We start from the raw sequence: 14,410 nt of genomic DNA on the forward strand, positions 1-14,410 counted from the left end.
CTTTTTTTTTTTATACATGACCCTAAGTGTAACAGTTGTTCAAATACTTTGTGAATTTCACCAGGTTCAGATATTAATATAGCATGTTGATTTGTTACTATGCATGCCTTCATCCTGGGAATAGGGGAGCGCATATTTACGTTTTGCCCTGCTGAAATAATTTTGATGCACTAGGAGAGGTAGGCACGCTTTTTCTGTCGTCTTCAGAAAAGTTAGATTCCTTTATGCACAAAGTCATGACACACAGTGTTTTGTTCATGAATAATGTGTTTTGTTCATGAATAATGTTGTATATTTAGAGTTTACTCATAAGGGTATTGTATTGTTGATGCAATTGTAATTGTACTTTTTAGGATGATATTAACATTCTGAATTCAACATGTGGTTACTAGCTAGCTAAGGTATTGTATGTGTGAACGATGGCTAGCTTCGACTGATCCCAGTCATTTGTATTGTGCGCCTGTTGTAGAAAGAGGTGACGATTGGCAGAACATATTTGTGCTCTACAAATGTGAGAGAGAATTCTGATATATTAAAACAACCTGATCTCCGAAGTCCATGTCTTTAGTCTCAATCAATCACACACAACGCAGAGGTACAGCGGTGCAGTACAGCACCGGTTACATAAGCATGATGGGATGTTTTAATGGCTTAATTAACTCAGGAACCACACCTGTGTGGAAGCACCTGCTTTCAATATACTTAGTATCCGTCATTTACTCAAGTGTTTCCTTTATTTAGGCAGTTACACGTATGTGACGTGTACACAATTGTGCACAATTTTTGGGACCCTTTTTGGCTCTTGAGCGCTACTTTCTAAACTTCTGGCTTAAAAGTATACAAACCCTTTGTAGCATCACTTTAATCCATCACTTTCTTACCCACGGCAGGTTGCACACATGCTATCTTCCTGTAGATGTTGACCCATTGAAGCACAAACTTGTCTGAGAGACGACATAGCACCGACACACACAGGTGTGCTCTAAGCATGCTAGCCAGTCAGTACTCCCTATGTAGAGAAGAACATGTGCAATGATCAAACATATACATGAGAATATAAAATATTGTTAAGTGTTTGTGAGAGTTTTTGTTGTCTTACCCCGAGTAGCCTAGTACTGAAGTAATGTAAGTAATGTTTCTCTAGCTCACTGTAGTTATTTTTCACTAACAGAGACTGAACTTCAACCTCTATCTTGTGCAACTTGCCAACTTCCCAGCCCAATGCCTAGTCACTGTTTCGGGAGTTAACTTTTCATTAGATTACCTGGGGCCTCATTTATAACTGTTGCGTCAATTTCACACTAAATATCTGCATGCACCATTTCTTAAAAGACTGCGCACATACAAAAATATTGAGATTTATATTTGGAGCACACCATACATAGGCATGTTTCCTGTTATAAATCAGCCCCGTCAAATCAAATCAAATCTAATTTGTCACATGTGCCGAATACAACGGGTGTAGACCTTACCGTGAAATTCTTACTTACATGCCCTTAAACAACAATGCAGTAAAGAAAAATATCTACTAAATAAACTAAAGTAAAAAAAAAAAAAGGTATAACGATAATGAGGCTATATACAAGGTGTACCGGTACCGAGTCAATGTGCGGGGGTACAGGTTAGTCGAGGTAATTTGTACATGTAGGTAGGGGTAAAGTGACTGTGCATAGATAATAAACAGTCCGGGTGGCCATTTGATTAATTGTTCAGCAGTCTTATGGCTTGGGGGTAGAAGCTGTTAAGCACATACCCCTGAAGGGCCCCCATGTTGAGGATCAGCGTGGCAGATGTGTTGTTGCCTACCCTTAACACCTGGGGGGTGGCCCATCAGGAAGTCCAGGATCCAGTTGCAGAGGGAGGTGTTTAGTCTGAGGGTCCTTAGCGTAGTGATGAGCTTTGTGGGCACTACGGTGTTGAACGCTGAGCTGTAGTCAATGAACAGCATTCTCACATAGGTGTTCCTTTTTTCCAGGTGAGAAAGGGTAGTGTGGAGTGCGATTGAGATTGCATCGTCTGTGGATCTGTTGGGGCGGTAGGCGAATTGGAGTGGGTCTAGGGTTTCCGGGATGATGGTGTTGATGTGAGCCATGACCAGCCTTTCAAAGCACTTCATGGCTACCGACGTGAGTGCTATGGGGCGGTAGTCATTTTTGGGCACAGGGACTATGGTGGTATGCTAGAAACGTGTAGGTATTACAGACTCGGTCAGGGAGAGGTTGAAAATGTAAGTGAAGACACTTGCCAGGTGGTCCGCACATGCTCTGAGTACACGTTCTGGTAATCCGTCTGGCCCTGCGGCCTTGTGAATGTTGACCTATTTAAAAGTCTTGCTCACATCGGCTAAGGAGAGCGTGATCACACAGTCGTCTGGAACAGCTGGTGCTCTCATGCATGCTTCCTTGTTGCTTACCTCGAAGCGAGCATAAAAGGCATTTATCCCGTCTGGTAGGCTCGCGTCACTAGGAAGCTCGTGTCTGGGTTTACCTTTGTAGTCCATAAGTTTGCAAGCCCTGCCATATCTGACGAGTGTCAGAGCCGGTGTAGTAGTATTCAATCTTAGTCCTGTATTGACGCTTTGCCTGTTTGATGGTTTGTCTGAGGGCATAGCATCTGGATTAGTGTCCCGCTCCTTGAAAGCTGCAGCTCTAGCCTTTAGCTCGGTGTAGATGTTGCCTGTAATCCATGGCTTCTGGTTGGGATATGTACGTATGGTCACTGTGGTGATGACGTCATCGATGCACTTATTGATGAAGCCGGTGACTGAGGTGGTATACTCCTCAATGCCATTGGATGAATCCCGGCATTGCGAAACTGTGCGCTTGAACGAGCATTATAACTTCACCTGAAAAAGAAAAATGCCCATCATTCACCTTTTATGGTGACAATAACGCCCCTATTTGTTGTATACTTTGGAAGTATTAGAATTAGGCCGAGGCAGTTTCTAAAGGAAATAGCAATGGTGAACTTGATCAAATGTCTTTGGAGGTTTGATGGCAGAATGTTAAACTTTTGCAGTGACATTTGCTGTAGGCCTCAGCTATCTGACAAACAAAATGTTTCAGAAGAACAAAATGTATTTCAAATTGCTGAGGACCTGTAAACAGATCGTTTGATCATTTGTTAGTGTCTAATGTTTTGTATTGACTTTTTCCTTGAACCTATATGCTGCACTGCCTGCGAAATCTGAAACACTATCTACTTACAGTGGTGGCCATACACACTTCAATGCAAAAAAATACTGTCAGTTCACCTGTTAAATTATACGGTATGTTATAAACCACCATCCCTATCTTATTCATAGAGCTAAATACTTTAAATAATAGCCTATCTAATAGGCCCAATTACATGAGAGATGCGCATGGTATTTGTTGTAGGATACTTTGGGAAAAAGGTGAGGCCAGAGAAGGTGAGGAATTTATTCTGCAAAGGTTATACAAATATTTATTATGTTTAGAAATTAAATATTGTCTACTTGAGAAATGTGAAATTACAGTATTCAGACTTAGAGAAGTAGCCTATAATTGTCTGTTCTACTGTTATTAAACTGCGCTCCGGATCAGATGGCATAGAGCAAAATACTTTAAATGGCTCATCTACAGTGGCGACCCGCCATTCAGGGCAGGTGGGGCGAGCCCTTATGCTCTTGGGAGAATCCCCGATACCACCTTGGAGGGCAGTCCAAATGATTAGCCAAGCAAGGGAAGTTTGCAACGTAAGCACCTCAGCCATCGTTTTTAGTCGAGTTTGCGAGGGTACAATTACGTTCACTCCGGGGCCTGAAACTCAATTCAATTTGCGACGATTGTACATCCGCAAAGAAAAGTCTGCCAAAACTTAAAAACAACATCAATGGAGAAGTCAACATACAAGTGTAAGTAAAAATGAATGCAAATTGTGCTACTAATGCACATGATGGCACAAACATGTCTCGTAAAAAGTAAATAGGTTTTTGTTCGGTTATCTTTTGGAGATTGTAGAAATAAAACATTTTCCTTCAGAAGTTCCAGCTAGGCAGGCATTAGTTAGCTAATTAATTTGCTAGCTATCATACAGTAGGCATATATTAATAATTATATAGTTAATATAAGTAGACATGCAATCATAATTGACTGTAGAGCATATAAAGCACCCACAAGCTACCGGTGGCTGAAAACACAATCATCACGGAATGCAAGTGTATACTCGTCAGACGTCATCAGAAGTGTCCACTTAATTTGAGGGCTGAGGGGATGGGGTGTATCTTTAAAGTGTTCGGACTGCAGCCCAAGAATGTGAGCCCTTGGGTCAGTCCAAAGACTTAGATTAGAAGTGCCCTTCCAAGAAGGCTCAAGGTCATTGGACAAAGATAAAATGACGTATAATCGGGCCTCCCTGGTGGCGCAGTGGTAGCTGTGCCACCAGAGACTCTGGGTTCGAGCCCAGGCTCTGTCGCAGCCGGCCGTGACCGGGAGGTCCACGGGGCGACGCACAATTGGCCTAGCGTCGTCCGGGTTAGGGAGGGTTTGGCCGGTAGGGATATCCTTGTCTCATCGCGCACTAGCGACTCCTGTGGCGGGCCGGGCGCAGTGCACGCTGACCAGGTCGCTAGGTGTACGGTGTTTCCTCCGACACATTGCTGGCTGGCTTCCGGGTTGGATGCACGCTGTGTTAAGAAGCAGTGCGGCTTGGTTGGTGTCAGGACCCGGTGAGAGAAACAGTCACTAATAGTCGGCAGAACCCAGAAGATGAGGCAGACTCAGCAGTACTAGAGATGGTGGTTTAATAAAAGGACAAGATCTTCAGGCAAAGAATATAAATCCACCACGTCCACAAATAAAGCCAAGAGGCACAAAATGGATATCCTCCAAAAATACAAAGAAACTCCACAAAGTGGTAAAAACAGCAGGGAAAAACAAACCTCAAAAGACTACTCAAAAATACACAAGCACTAAACCAGAGAACCTCTGGAAAATCCAATAAGAGAAATATATGTTACAACAAGGCTGGGGCTGGGTGCTAACATACAAACACTGAGCAAAGAACTGAGGAACACACAGGGTTTAAATACTAACAAGGGAACGACACACAGGTGCAAACAATAATTAGAGCAAGGAAAAACAAAAGGTACAAAAAAGGTGCAATGGGGACATCTAGTGACCAAAACCTGAACAGTCCTGGCCAAAACCTGACAGGTTGGGTTGTGTTTCGGAGGATGCATGGCTCTCGACCTTCGTCTCTCCCGAGCACGAAGGTCGAGTATGGTGGGTCCAATTAAACAAGAGACAGGAAGAATTGTATCCTAACTTCTTGTAGGCCTATAGGCTACCTCATGAGTATGAATGAAACCATCCTAGAAAAGGTGAGGAATTTATTCTGCAATGATCATGGAGATGGCGCCGGAGAAGATGACAGATGTTTTACGTGCCCCCAGCCGATTGTGTTTTTTTGTTAGTTCATAACTTATTTCTTTACTTATTTTGTACTTAATGTTGCCGCTACCGTATCTTATGACCGAAAATAACTTCTAGACATTAGGACTACGATTACTCACCACGGACTATCAGAATCCTTTTTTTCCTTTCACGACTGTGACGACCTCAAAGCAAAGGATATACTGCTTCCTCAGAAACAGGCCCTGATCCCAGTGATCTGCATGAAGAGTAGGCGGGCTGCCTTCTGAGAATTTGTTGGTGATCGAATAAACCCCCCCCCTCCATTCTGCTAGCAAACGTGCAATATTTGGACAATAAAATCGACAAGTTACGCGGAAGATTAAACTACCAACGGGACATTAAAAACTGCAACATCTTATGCTTCACGGAATCGTGGCTGAACGACGACAACATCAACATACAGCTGGCTGGTAATACGATGCACCGGCAGGATAGAACAGCGGCGTCTGGTAAGACAAGGGGCGGCAGTCTATGTATTTTTGTAAACAACAACTGGTGCACGATATCTAAGGAAGTCTCAAGCTATTGCTCGCCTGAGGTAGTGTATCTCATGATAAGCTGTGGACCACACTACTTACCGAGAGAGTTTTCCGCACTGAGCTAAAGGCTAGAGCTGCCACTTTCAAGGAGCGGGACTCTAATCCGGAAGCTTATAAGAAATCCCGCTATGCCCTCTGAAAAACCATCAAACAGGCAAAGCATCAATACAGGACTAAGATCGAATCGTACTACACCGGCTCTGACGCTCGTCGGATGTGGCAGGGCTTGCAAACCATTACAGACTACAAAGGGAAGCACAGCCAAGAGCTGCCCAGTGACACGAGCTAAACTACTTCTATGCTCACTTTGAGGCAAATAACACTGAAACATGCATGAGCTGTTCCGGAAGACTGTGTGATCACGCTCTCCGCAGCCGATGTGAGTAAGACCTTTAAACAGGTCAACATTCACAAGGCCGCAGGGCCAGACGGATAACCAGGACGTGTACTGCGAGCATGCGCTGACCTCCTGGCAAGTGTTTTCACTGATATTTTCAACCTCTCCCTGTCCGAGTCTGTAATACCAACATGTTTAAAGCAGACCACCAAAGTCCCTGTGCCCAAGAACACTAAGGTAACCTGCCTAAACAACTACCGACCCGTAGCACTCACGGCTGTAGCCATGAAGTGCTTTGAAAGGCTGGTCATGACTCACATCAACACCATCATCCCAGAAACCCTAGAACCACTCCAATTTGCATACCGCCCCAACAGATCCACAGATGATGCAATCTCTATTGCACTCCACACTGCCCTTTCCCACCTGGACAAAAGGAACACCTAAGTGAGAATGCTATTCATTAACTACAGCTCAGCGTTCAACACCATAGTGCCCTCAAAGCTCATCAATAAGCTAAGGACCCTGGGACGCCCCCATTCTCATCAACAGGGTTGCAGTGGAGCAGGTTGAGAGCTTCAAGTTCCTTGGTGTCCACATCACCAACAAACTAACATGGTCCAAGCACACCAAGACAGTTGTGAAGAGGGCACAACAAAACCTATTCCCCCTCAGGAGACTGAAAAGATTTGGCATGGTTCCTCAGATCCTCAAAAGGTTCTACAGCTGCACCATCGTGAGCATCCTGACTGGTTGCATCACTGCCTGGTATGACAACTGCTCGGCTTCCGACCGCAAGGCACTACAGAGGGTATTGCGAACGGCCCAGTACATCACTGGGGCCAAGCTTCCTGCCATCCAGGACCTCTATACCAGGCGGTGTCAGAGGAAGGCCCTAAAAATTGTCAAAGACTCCAGCCACCCTAGTAATAGATTGTTCTCTCTGCTACCACACGGCAAGCGGTACCGGAGCACCAAGTCTAGGTCCAAGAGGCTTCTAAACAGCTTCTACCCCCAAACCATAAGACTCCTGAACATCTAGTCAAATGGCCCCCCCTCTCACCCCCTCTATACACCAATGCTACTCTCTGTTGTCATCTATGCATAGTCACTTTAATAACTCTACCTACATGTACATACTACCTCAACTAACCGGTGCCTCCGAACATTGACTCTGTAATCGTACCCCCCTGTATATAGTGTCGCTATTGTTATTTTACTGCTGCTCTTTAATTACTTGTTACTTTTATCTCTTATTCATATCCGTATTTTTTGAAACTGCATTGTTGGTTGGGGGCTCATAAGTAAGCATTTCACTGAAAGGTCTACACCGTTGTATTCGGAGCATGTGACTGATACAATTTGATTTGATATGAAATAATACAGCCTAGGAAATAGATGCGTTTCCAATTATTTTAGAACGCAAAGATAAACAAAATTGATATTCTCTCTTTTCACTAACGGCAAAAGATTGCATCTTGTTATTAACCTTATTTATTTGTTATGAACAAACCTATCCATCTTATCCCCATTTACACAAAATAATAGGTATAATGTAGTGAACATTATGCCATAATCCAGTCCATGTATTGGTACTATGGGATTCCAGTCCCATGTTTTACAGTAGCCAGACGGTAGGAGTGATATGCCATGTGAACTATGTAATGCCAGCATACCTCGGAGTAAAGTTAAACTAAAGTGTACGAACGCCCCGGCTTCAGTTCTTATAAACATACGCAACCTGAACAACTGTGGATGTTACACTAGGTTGCTTACAATGCAATACTTCAACCACTAGAAACTGTGCATACGCGTCTAAAGTTTTGCGGGAAGGTGAGCACATTCTCACTTCAAGTTCAGTTTTTATAAATGCTAAAAACTGTCGCACGCATGTTTTGGGGTATATTTGGTCAATTCGCACTGTTTAAGAGGCCCCAGAGTTATATGCCTTGTGATAGGTTTATACTATCTGTAACTGTGTCTTCATTAATTTAAGAGCAATCCAAAATCAGACAATTGTGAATGAATAGAATAGCCTATAACGCAGATCGGCAGTGATCGATAGGATTAATTTAGTAACAGCTGTCATTCTAACTTTGTTTAAATAACATTACTTATGAGAGGAGTGAGAGAGAAGTAAGCAAAGCATTTAAGGAACGGTAATTGTTTCAAAACGTTGATATGGCATTGTCTTGGATACCTACCTAATATTTTTCACAGTGTTGATCGCTAGAAACTTTTATTTGTTTCCTCTTGGCCCGGCAAACTTTCAGGGCCCACCCAGTAAAGAAATGTGAGATCTAGGAATGTGTGTCAAAATAAAAGTCTCAGAAGAATGAAATACATTACTGCAACTTGTAAAGGCCTTAAAACAAAATCCTAACACCAGAAGTAGTAACCTCGGCAGGCAAAAGCAGTGAAAAAAATACGTTTTTATTCAACTTATTTTTTTTTAAATAGCCGGATTTCCCTTCCCATTCCAGATACAACATACTTTTCTTGTGAAATTAAGTTTATAGAGGAACATCTCTTCTGGGTCAATTGTGTTGCTGTTTTCTGTTATTCGTCATCAGCTCCACGTTATCGCGTAGTTTTATGGTGGGATTTAATGTCTGTTGTACTTTTGGATATCTCACTACCTAACACTCCAACTCGATATTGAATATCAGTAAAAGTAGGCGACGCTTTGTAAAGTCAATAATACCTACTGCTAACAAGCCAGCTAGTTATGTTTGGTAGGTAGCTAGCTAGGTTGCCAGGCAGAAGATACCGACCCTACGGTTAAGCTTGTTTACACTGAGCTCGGAAAGCCATCGTGGTAACATTATGACACAATTGAGCCAGCGCAAGATATGATTTCGGAAAACGTACCTCAATGCAAGGATATGATATGCCACTGTACTCCAAATGGTACCTTTATCCGCACTGCTCCACGGAGAAGATTGAAATACTATTAGTGTTCCTATGTTGTTCAACACAACATGCCATTCCATAATGGCTACCGGTAGCTAGCATGATGACGAAAAGGGCTGTATTCTGGGGGAAAAGAGCAGTATTTAGATCTTCTCGATGGAGCAGTGTGAAATCGTCACATTGAGTAAGTACATAGTATATGCCATCCCTGTATTGCGGTACGTTTTTCAACTCATATCTCTCGCCAGCTCCAAAGGTGTCTTAATGATGATTTCGTTCCGACCTCAGTGCAGCTCAATCAGCGTAAACAAGCGAAATGGTAGGGTCGGTATCTTCCGGAAAGCTAGCTAAGAAGCTATCAACCAGTTGTTGACGTACTGCTAGCAAGCCAGTCAGCCAATGTCGGTCAGCTATCAAGTTGCTAGAATTGTTTTTTTTACAAGAGGACATGTAAAACACGAGTTTGTCACTTAGTTAGCTAGTTCGTTGGCAAGTAAGCCTAGCAATGTTGTTAGCCTAACTAGACAACTAGAATAATGCTTATAACAGCTAATAGCTAGTTAGCTAGGTCGTCATGTACTAGCTAGCTAACTCGATTGAAATGGATCTGTGAAATGTCTGCCATTTCATTCCAGGTCTTGCGTCACTGACTCCATATACATCAGAGTAGTAGCCTTGCACTCATTTTCAGCTGCTCGGGGTTCCCTGTGTCCCCTCCTTAAGCGTTGGAATGGGCAGTCATTTCCGCAGCTACATCTGGGACCCGGTCCTCATCTTGTCCCAGATTGTGTTGATGCAATGCATCTACTACAGCTTTCTGGGTCTGTGGTTGGCTGGAGTGGACAGTCTCGTACAAACCAACAGATCGCTGGACCAGATCTTCAGTTATGAGGTGTGTCCTCATGAAATGTGTCCTAGATGGTTTTCTATTTATTGTCTTTTGAGTTGACAGTGGACTGATTCATAACATGGCTCTATGCTTGCAGGTTCTTGGTTTTGCAACAATGCAGGGCAGACTCTCAATGATGGCATTCATCTTGAACTCGCTTACCTGGTAAGTGAATGGGCCTAAAAGCCGATTTATGCTTGATACGACTCCGTACGTGTGACGCAAATGGGAGTCTCGGAGGGACTGCGGAGGCCAAATCAAAGTCTGCGTTGCGACAATGGGGAAGGCTCCGTATAGTTCCACATTGACATGATTGGATGATGATTGGATGATGATAGGTGAGGGCGGTATGTCGTGTATAAACACAAACTCCCTTCCTTGGCAGTAGCTCTGCTCCTCACAGTGCAAGAAGTTATGAATGCCAAGACTTCCATGTTGTCCAACCACTCTGGGTGAAAGTGAGATTTGGTGATGAAATTTCACTTCCTTATGTTATAAAATGCATTTTACCAAGATAAATATGATTATTAATGTTCTGAATTGTTCCGTGGAGTCCTTCTCTAACATATCATTAACATTATATCCAAAAAGTCAGATTTCGTAAGTTATTAAGACATTGGAGCTTTTTTGACAGAGCGGTGCGCTTTCTCGCAGGGACTTTTTGAGGATTTTACATGTTGTTGTGGTCATCTGCAAAGTTGTTTCCGTTGGTCGCAAAAAGCTAAATTAACATGACGTGCTGAATTAAATGTAAAAGGCTTTGAAAATAAAGAACTTGCGGTACGCTCAGTGCTTCATTGACATTTCACAGAGATTTTGTGATAAATCTTCTTAAAAGAACAGGAATTTCGCATGAATATGAAAATGTCTACTAAAATATAAAAATACTACATGTCTTGTCTCAAAATAGATATCTATCTTACCTTTGAATTGTTTTTTACGTCCTACGGATTTGAGAAGAAAGATGAATTCAACGGTGAGCCTGTCGCACAGCGTCCAGCCTAGGTGACGCAATGCTATTTTCCAGATTTTTGACCATTTATTTGTCTAGTCTCAATTGATTTAGTCACCCTAATGTTGGCCATCCTACAAGGGTAAAAACTCCAATAACTTTTTATGATAGAGACATGAGGTTTGGACCATTTTGTTTTCTTAGAGGAGTATCTACACAATTAACATTATTTTACCCATTGGTCAAAATATGCATTTTGATTGGGCTCCTTAGCCTAAATCTGAGTGCTACATGTTCACTCAACAGTTTGGTATGAAGAAGTTCAGTCATGTACCATTTATGAAAGGCTGGCTTATTATGAGGTCAATAATCCATTATGCTCTATAATAGACTACAATCTTAAAGGGATACTTTATCTACTTCCCAAGAGTCAGATGAAGTCGTCGATACCATTTTTATGTCTCTGCGTGCAGTTTGAAGGAAGTTGCTAACTAGCGCTAGAGCAATTGCTAACTAGTGTTAGCGCAATGACTGGAAGCATGCTACTACATACTATAGACCTCCAGTCATTGCGCTAATGCTAGATAGCATTGGCTCGCGAAACTACCTCTAACTTCCTTCACACTGGACACAGAGACATACAAATGGTATCCATGAGTTCATCTGACTTGGGAAGTAGAAAAAGGGCCTCATTGTCAAAATTCCGAAGTATCCCTTTAATGTTTGGTAATTTTACCTAACTATGAGCTATGAATAAAACACTTTTTAAAATTTATTTACACACGCACTTCAATTGAAAGATCAACCTGTTTTGAGTCATGTTGTCCTTCATCGTGCATCTGTCTCCCTGTTTCGTCAGTGCCCTGGGCCTGTGGTTCTTCATCCGCCGAGGGAAGCAGTGTCTGGACTTCACCGTCACTGTGCACTTCTTCCACATGATAGGCTGTTGGATCTACAACGCCCACCTCCCGGCGGCCCTGTCCTGGTGGCTGGTCAACGTGGCCTGCATGGCTCTGATGGCCGTGATTGGAGAGTACCTGTGCATGCGGACTGAGCTCAGGGCCATCCCAGTCAACAGTGGACCTAAGTCTAACCTCTGACCTGACCCCACTCTGTGACACTGACTTACCCCCTGTGAACTGTTCACCTACAGTTATCTGTCCAGTATGATGTGGGGTATGACATTTGTGCCCAAAAACTTGGTGGGACTGGGAAGTGAGCTGCAGTAACACAGTAATTGTTTCTAGAGACATAGATGCTCAGAGTTGGAAGATTGCACACCTCTCAATGGATTCAAGGACTTGGAGATAAACTGAATTGGTTCTGGTTGCTGTATTTATTTGTACACATGTACTACACATCTAAGAGTGAATGCTAACTTCTTCCTTGAACCACTGACTAAGATACCACTCTCTTTGAGACCGTTTGAAGCAGAGTTTAGTTACAAAGTGTTACAAAGATCTGAATGGTTTCATAATTGTATTAAATTATGATATTATCACACGATGAATCTAGAGAAATGGTTGTCATGCACATGCTTTTCGGTTATGTCCTATCAAGTTGAGAGAGAAAAAAGTGCAGCTTTAGTTGAGCCAGTTGAATGATAAACATTGAACATGGTACAATAACAAACTAGTCATACATGTAAAGAACAGATCACCAAATATGGAGTTCTATTTTATTCCTCATTAAAGTATGTGAGCTTGAGGGGTGAACGGAATCAGCAAAGCTCAACCATACAATCAACGTTAGGAAGTTAACATGACAAGAAAGCACATGGAAGTAGGCCTACTGAGCCATGTTACGGGAGCAGCAATTAAATATTGAAATACAACACTTAGTACAGGCTTTTTGTAAATAATGTACTCTGTAGTTGGTATCTCTGAAAGACCACATACATATTGAATTCTTACATTCTGTAGTGTTTCGGGAGCAGCGAGTATCTGATAATCATTCCTCGCTCAGCATGATGCTATTGGTTTTAAAGTGTTGCGTGTATATGATGGGATGCTGTGGAGAGCAGATGGTCCCTCTGGGGATGGTCTGTCAGCCACCAGCTGTGTTATGACAGGATGCTGTCACTGTGTGTGTGCCTGACTGTGCTCGTTGGTGCCGTGGCTAGTCTATGGTAAATTTAAACGTAAATGGTTGTCCGCTTGTTTTCAACACACTTTCTCTTTCCTTCTCATTGTCTGAAAACTATTTTCACAAAAAAACAACCTAGGCTATGTCTATCTAGGGACCTTTCACATTTGTGGATCTTAATTCGGAACTTCTGTGAGATCAGAGGTTTAATTTTAATTGCGGTGGAAATCAGGACTATGCAGTGTAATGTTTCTACACCAACTTTCTCCTCTAGCGTCGGTGCTAAGGGGTTTTATATCACCAAGTTGTTGAACTCTTAGTAAGTTTGATCGTTAGAAGTCTTGAAGGGAAACTCTGCCACTTTTCAACCTCATATTCATTTTCTCCAGTACCATTGTCTACATATGTGAAAGCGATCTGTGGTTAAAACGATTAGAAAAAAGGTCCTACAAAATGCTTCTCTCTGACATCACATGGTAGGATTAAAAGTAAGCAAGAGGGAGGGTGTTTTCTTGCACCCCACTTCACCTCGAATGTCAAAGTTTAAAAATCACTGTTAAAAAAACGTTTTAACCTTTGATGATGTCATCAAAAATACACAGTATTCACAGATGTAGATACTGGATTGGTGCTGGAGATAATTAATATGAGGTTGAAAAGTGGCGGAGTTGCCCTTTAAGACCAAATCCTTTATTTTTGTTTTATTGTCACGACAAAGAGTGCTTCACATCACAGATTTTCCTGGGATGGTTTTTCTCAGATTTGAAACCACAACTTGTTTAAAAATATATATTTTAAGCCATTTATGTAATAAAGCTAATGAAACTGTAATTGCCTGCAGTATTGTAAATGCATTTGTTGAAAGTTGGCTCTTGTTGTGGATTTAATCTATTCAAATCAAATCACATTTTATTTGTCACATGCGCAGAATACAACAGGTGTAGACATTACCATGGAATGCTTACTTAGAAGCCCTTAACCAACAATGCAGTTTTAAGAAAAATAAAGAGTTAAGAAAATATTTACTAAATAAACGAAAGTATATATATTTTTTACAGTAACAATAAAATAACAATAACGAGGCTATATACAAGGGGCACCTGTACCGAGTCAATGTGGGGGGGTACAGATTAGTCGAGGTCATTGAGGTAATATGTACAGCACCGGTCAAAAGTTTGGACACACCTACTCATTCAAGGGTTTTTCTTTATTTTTACTATTTTCTACATTGTAGACTAATAGTGAAGACATCAGAACTAT

The 14,410-nt window shown here is 42.1% G+C and overlaps 2 protein-coding genes across 14 annotated transcripts in view; one reads left to right on the forward strand and one right to left on the reverse strand.

Annotated features, from left to right (window-relative positions):
- The window catches only part of LOC139561828 (peroxisomal succinyl-coenzyme A thioesterase-like), a 15,949-nt gene extending 7,316 nt beyond the window's left edge, over positions 1-8,633 (reverse strand). The window contains exons 1-2 of one of the 4 annotated variants that reach the window (XM_071379147.1): positions 8,516-8,633; positions 882-1,009 (exon numbers count right to left, since the gene is read on the reverse strand). In XM_071379147.1, the coding sequence (XP_071235248.1) occupies positions 882-990 (109 nt within the window). In that variant the 5' untranslated portion in view covers positions 991-1,009; positions 8,516-8,633. The other 3 variants (XM_071379130.1, XM_071379139.1, XM_071379156.1) reach the window with 3 other exon arrangements.
- A 200-nt stretch (positions 8,634-8,833) lies between these two features.
- Positions 8,834-13,981, forward strand: LOC139561856 (protein SYS1 homolog). 10 transcript variants are annotated; one of them, XM_071379209.1, is made up of 4 exons: positions 8,834-8,909; positions 9,860-10,116; positions 10,211-10,278; positions 11,925-13,981. In XM_071379209.1, the coding sequence occupies exons 2-4, from the start codon at positions 9,955-9,957 to the stop codon at positions 12,163-12,165; spliced, it is 471 nt and encodes a 156-aa protein (XP_071235310.1). In that variant the 5' UTR covers positions 8,834-8,909; positions 9,860-9,954; the 3' UTR covers positions 12,166-13,981. The 10 variants fall into 10 exon arrangements, 7 of the variants coding, with proteins under 7 accessions (XP_071235310.1, XP_071235292.1, XP_071235282.1 ...); XM_071379191.1 differs by having other exon boundaries at positions 8,852-8,985; XR_011672234.1 differs by adding an exon at positions 11,063-11,118 and having other exon boundaries at positions 8,894-10,116; positions 10,211-10,277; positions 11,925-12,051.
- The last annotated feature ends 429 nt before the right edge of the window (positions 13,982-14,410 follow it).

Source organism: Salvelinus alpinus, chromosome 2 (assembly GCF_045679555.1).
Source record: "Salvelinus alpinus chromosome 2, SLU_Salpinus.1, whole genome shotgun sequence".
NCBI classification, from domain to species: Eukaryota; Metazoa; Chordata; class Actinopteri; order Salmoniformes; family Salmonidae; genus Salvelinus; species Salvelinus alpinus.

Coding starts and splice junctions, on each gene's coding strand:
- LOC139561856 (XM_071379209.1), top strand. CDS start 9,955: ATGGGCAGTCATTTCCGCAGCTACATCTGGGACCCGGTCCTCATCTTG. Junction 10,117..10,210: donor ACCAGATCTTCAGTTATGAG/GTGTGTCCTCAT, acceptor CTATGCTTGCAG/GTTCTTGGTTTTGCAACAAT. Junction 10,279..11,924: donor ATCTTGAACTCGCTTACCTG/GTAAGTGAATGG, acceptor CTGTTTCGTCAG/TGCCCTGGGCCTGTGGTTCT.